The 6,000-nt window shown below is 43.3% G+C and overlaps 1 protein-coding gene across 1 annotated transcript in view; it reads right to left on the bottom strand.

Annotated features, from left to right (window-relative positions):
• ARHGAP42 (Rho GTPase activating protein 42) overlaps positions 1-5,791 on the bottom strand; it is a 144,303-nt gene extending 138,512 nt beyond the window's left edge. Inside the window, exon 1 of the mRNA XM_071434214.1 lies at positions 5,285-5,791. Within this exon, the coding sequence (XP_071290315.1) occupies positions 5,285-5,438 (154 nt within the window). The 5' untranslated portion in view covers positions 5,439-5,791. The remainder of the gene's footprint in view (positions 1-5,284) is intronic.
• Positions 5,792-6,000: the final 209 nt, after the last annotated feature.

Below are 6,000 nucleotides of genomic sequence, written 5' to 3' on the forward strand. Positions count from 1 at the left end.
AATGTAGTTTCTCCCTGTAAATACTAGCTGTAGGACAGGGCAAAGGTAGGCATGATGACCATGTGCACTCCACAAAGCTGCTGCTGACTGTCATGAATGCTTACTGACTAAGTACGTGTGACTCCGGGAATACCCCAGAACAACACAGATCATATGGTTCAGTTTATTTAGCATCATATCTTTATGTATAGCAATACTACGAGGGAAATATTTTTTTTTTTAATTGGGAATAATGTACTTAGGGACTAAAAAATATAAGCTACAGCTACATAAATAAAGGAGAGTGACTGCTATCAAACTTCAGCAGTCAGTATTCAATGAACTCAGTCTTGCTTCACTTAGATCTGGAAAAGACATTGCAAAGACATAATCTTATGAAAATATGTGAGGCAAAGATATCTGGGAAAATGCATCTCTCTGGAAAGATACAAACGCTTTGTTTTTTCATGAAAAAAATGAATTCCCAAAGAGATAAAAAGATCATAAATTCTTATGCTGTAATTTTGTCCTTTTTTTTTCCAGGGAGCTAATCCCCAAAATTTCCTTGTGTATAAACAGGTTCATCACTGTATTTTTATTATTAGGTTTAGTAGAGAAGTGAATCATTCCTGAAAACCCTGAAATATGCCAAACAACTTAAGAGTCTTTTTATATGAGAAATTTCAATAAAACCCTGGTAAATAACATCCCCTTGCATAAGGCAGTATTTCCATCTTGTGTCTGTTTCTCCTTGTGTCAAGTAATAAAATAAAACTAATGACTGCTACTAAATTACAAAATCCTAAAGATATCTGCTAAATCTTATTTATATTACACATATATATAACACCACATCTCTGCATTGCTATTTGCATCATTCTAAGACACTTGAAAAAGTATAGTATTACTTAAAACAGTTGTAAATATACTTAACTTTCAACCACTTAACCCAAAACTTAGGCATCTCTCATCTTCAAATATGTGAATTTGACAAGACTTAAGATGAAGAGGGCCGCAAAAATCAGAGGGAGAAACAAAGGCTTCTGCACACACTGAGCTGTAAGGTCACCTGTACAAGATGAATGTCACTTTTCTGGATTGTTAAATACAATATTCATTAACTTTGGCAAGTCAGTAGGCCTATTATGGAAATAAAAAGTATACAAGTAAGTCTGTAATGGAATTTTCTATATAATCTATAGGACAACACCCTAGACTAAGTTGCATTTTCAGAAGATAACTACAAAGAAATTACGAAGCACATGACTGGAGTAAGTACAGGGGAAAACAGACTTGATGTTTTAATTGAAAACAACCTAGAATGAACACAAAGGAAAAATATCAATTCTGCCTTAAGAGTCTTTCTACAGCTGGACCTCACAATGTGAATCATTTAGGCATATACACTTTCAACATGCACCTGAAAGATCTACTAAATTAGGTAGCTGAAGAAATTATGAACTCACCAGTTACCTAATAATCAAGAAGGTCAGTTGTAACAGGAAACCATTTGTTCTATAAAGTTTTTTACCCGCTTAATTCCTAAGTTAACAACAAAAAACCCCTCTTCTGGGAGCACTAAAAGATTATATGCTTCTACTTAAATGTGCCTATACACAGGGCTAAAGCTCTGTCAAAAGATAAATTTTTAATATAATAGGCATTACATCTTACATGCATAAACTAAATCTTTCAAGAGATAGTAATGCATTTAGTAGCTCAGCTGATTTGAAAAAAGAAGTGTAGTCCATCAGTATAAATACTAATTGTAGGGCAAGGCTGAAGTTGGCACAGTGGCCATGCAGATGGGATGCTAACATCTAGCTAAACTGAAACATATCATCTGTGTTGCCCTGGGCTACTCACAGAATCCTGCTTATTTAGAAAGACAATGAAACAGTGTAAAAAATGCTAGGAAAAAGCTGCTGAGGATTTTACATCAATTCTGGTTTTATCAGTTCCTACTGTATTCACAATAGTCAACTGCTGCTTCATGGAACACAGTACTACAGCTCTGCATGCCACCTTGGAAAGCAGCACTCTCCAGAATTAACGTAGCAAAACCACATTAAAATAAAGTCTGACTCATTTTGGGACCACTCCAAATAAAATGCAAAATATTTGCATACTACCTTGAGCATATTTGTTCTATCTTCAATTTATGTGGAATCTGCCAGGTATTTATAAACATTGCATTGTTACAGTAACTTGAATATTTGATTGTGAAAATATTAAAATTTTGTAACATTTGTAATACAGAAGTTTAATTTTTCCTGAAAAACCATGGACATGCTTATTATATTTCATATAATAAAACTTACACATAGCAACCTTTAGAATAATATTGTGTTTTCTAACTGTATTAAGTCAGTTTCACTGTCTCTTCTCTAAGCATGGTCAGGGTGACATATTCCAAAACTCATTTCCATTGAAGCTCTACAGCACAGTCCATTTTTTTTTTACCCCATCAGAACTGATCCTACAAAATGATGTGTAAATAAAAATGCTAGATCACCTAGAGATAAAACTTGGTAAATAATGCCTGTTTTGTTTCTGGGTTTTAAGGTTATTAAATATTCAAAAATCAAATAATAGAGTTATCACTGAAGTTAACTACTTCACAATTTGATTTTCAAACACATTTTAAGAAATTTGAAAAAAATAAAAGGCTTGTGTAAGTATTTTACACTTCACTGATTTTAAAGGTGAGTAGGAGCCACTAATTTGCTTAAACAAGTCAAATTTTTGTGCTCTAGAAATATACAATAGTGCTACTTGCTATAACAGGTACACTGACCTTGCAGCATCTACAACAGAGTCTTTAGAGCATAAGTCTAGGATTTCTAAATTGTTGAGAAAAAATCCAAACTTTTTCTCAGCAGTCCTAACACAGGAATTAAGGCAATATTCTACAGAAGAATGACACAGCCATGAAATCAAGGGATTTGAAATGAACAAGAGGACAAAGATTTCTTACTATACCAAAACAAACTTTACTTTTCTAAGGCTAAAAGACACAACATTCTAGATCTGTATATAGGATACATTCTAGATCTATATATATAGGATACAATTTGTGTCAAATAGAATAACATTTGAACTAAAAGGTTTGAAAAATCATGAGAACTTACAAATTAAGAAGTCATTACTTGAGACAGAATATTATTCTAAATCCTGCAAGGACTCATAAGTGCTCTCCCCAAAACTAATGGGATTACTCACTTCAGAATCAGGGCTTAAATTACTTCTCAAATACAATATTTGTTCTACTGCAATCTGTGTTTGACAATCATAAGCTGGCTTGTGGTGGAAGGGACCTTAAAGATCATCAAGTTCCAAACCTCCTCCCATGGGCAGGAACACCTCCCACTAGACCAGGTTGCTCAAGGCCCACCCAACCTGGCCTTGAACTTTTCCACAAAGGGGCATCCACAGTTTCTCTGGGCAACCTGTTACAGAGTCTCAGTAGCCTCACAATGAAGAATTTCTCCCTAATATCCAATCTAAACCTATCCACTGCATTACCCCTTGGCCAATTCACTGCAAACCCTTGTAAAAAGTCCCTCTCCAGCTCTTGTATTTCTCTCTTTAGTTGCTGGAGAGCTGAAGGAAGGTTTTCCCAGAGCCTTCTCTTCTCCAGGCTGAACAGCCTCAACCTCTCAGCCTGTCTTCAGACAGCCTAAGAAGAAAGTTGTGCTTGTTCATATTTGATCTGGACCCAAAAGCAGTCAGCTCTCAGTGCTAGTCTAGGTCAAAAAAGTACACATGTGGTATCCTAATCTGTCATTACTATTTTTTGGACCAGGTTTTTAATAGTAAGCTTTTACTACTAAAAACAAGGTCAAACTTTCTGTTACACAGAGAAAGCTTTTAAGCAACAAGAAAGGCTTAAAGTATAAATAAACTTTTTTGCCTATAAAGAAAAAAATATGTTTTCAGAGATACAGATAGACTGACACACACACACACACACACACACTAGTGCTATTTCTGTGTAATTGGTCATCTCACATCCTATGGGCATGGGTTCAGGAATTTATTAAATTTAATATAAATTCACATAAGATGTTAGCTTGTACCCAGCTACTCACTAAAACTTAGATGTGTCCAGAAACACATGCATCTATATGAAAAAACTCTGAAAAAGGCAGTAGCTGCTTTATGTAAACACAATGCTGTAAATATACAATTGATGCATGAACAAGTACAATTCAACCCTACTGCTGGGCAAACAAAATCCTCACAATTTTTACCTCCTAGGTAAGGACATAAACTTTGGCTTTGGACTGCGGGTCAGAAACAGTTCTTAAGAGCTACAGAGCTCAGAGTAACACCTGTTCCCCATCCACATAACAAACAGTACTGCTACTCGACAAAAACTGACATACCGTGACAATGTGGCAGATATTTTTAAGGATTAAAGCGATTTTTTCTTTTTACTATCTCATGTTGCAAAAAGAGAGTTACTTCTCTGCTCTCCGTGAAGGAAAACTTTGGGCAACAGGTGAGACATCCAAAGTGAGTTAAAGACAAGAAGTGGGTGGCAAGGTTTACAGGACGGGAGGACAAACCGAGTCTAGTGGCGCTCCTGGGCGATTCCCAGCTTTTACTTCATGATCTTCAGAGCATGACTGCTGTTTTCATGCCCCAGAAAGCTGTCACTGCTCAACTCACAGACCTTTAAAAGCACTGCACTATTCGTGTTTCTCTGCTCTCAGAACTTTCAAAATACATAAAAGTTCATCTACAACATGAAGACTCGACAGGATGGGGGGAAAGATATAAACTCTCGCTATAAATCCACTTCATTATGTCACTTTGCCCACTTATTACGAATATCTTCGTTATATGCAGACACTCAACTAGTAGCCAGCGTGCCAAAAAGAGACCCCACCCCAACACTCCACGCCTGGTTCGTGGGGTACAGCGATCTACACGGCGACTTTCCGCCCCAGCCCCGACCCCGGGCTCTGCCCGCATCCCCAGGCGGGACCACCTGGCCGATCCGCGCCCCGGCGGCGCCCACGCTCTGCCCGCGGCCCCGGCGGGGAGGGCGCGGCCGGGCCCCCGGGCCGAGGCAGGGCCCGCGCCGCCCCCGCTCCCCCGGGACACCCACCCGGCCCCGCCGCGGGCGAGGCGAGGCGAGGCGAGGCGGCGGGGAGCGAGGAAGGGAGGGAGCGGGGCAGAGAAAGTTGAGGAGGCGCCTTTCGGCGGCTGCCGGCAGGGGAGCCCGCGCCCGGCGCCCATTCAAACAAAAGAAGCCCCTTCTCCTGCCAGCCACCGCCGGTCCCACCGCCCGACTCACTTCGCAGGGCCCCGATGAGGAGGCTTCCGTCCTTAATCAGCTCCTTGATGAACTTGTTCGTCCTCTCCAGCTCGATCTCGTGACACTTGAGACGCTCCCTGAAATCCGGGCTGTCCAAGTAGGAGTCGCTGAACTCCAGCGTGGGCAGCCCCATGGCAGCGGTGGCGGCCGCAGCCCCCCGGCCGGCGGCGGAGGGAGGCAGGAACGGAGGGAGGGCCGCGCCGAGAGACGGTGCCGAGGGCAGAGGGGAAAGCGGGGGAGCGGCGAGACGAGGCGCGGCCGCCGCCTCCCCGGAGAAGCTCCCGACCCGCCGCACCGGCCCGCTGGCAGCGGAGGCGGCGCGCTCCGGCCGCTGTCACCCAGCTACATCGCTGTCCGCGGGACACCGCGGGCTCCCAGCGCCGCCGCCGCTCCGCCGCTTCCGGCAGCGCTCGCTCTTCCTCCCTGCCCGGCGCTAACTCCAGTGCGAACCTCCTCCGGCCCGGCCGAGGAATTCCTCCTCCTCCCGGCGCGGCATGCTCACACGCCGGGGACGCGGCCCGGCAGTGCCCGCCCCTCGCTCGCCGCCCCTCCGCGCTCTGCCCTCCAGCGGCGGCGCGGCCTCGGGCCGCTGCGGCCCGGGGCGAGGCGGAGGGTCTGCGCGGCTCAGCGGGGTCCGGCGCTCGCCGCCTCCTTTACCAGGGGCTTTGGGACGGCCCGAGCAAAGTCGGGAGGGA

This window comes from Agelaius tricolor, unplaced genomic scaffold, assembly GCF_023055355.1.
Source record: "Agelaius tricolor isolate 1412-34295 unplaced genomic scaffold, bAgeTri1.0.p SCAF_9, whole genome shotgun sequence".
NCBI lineage: Eukaryota > Metazoa > Chordata > Aves > Passeriformes > Icteridae > Agelaius > Agelaius tricolor.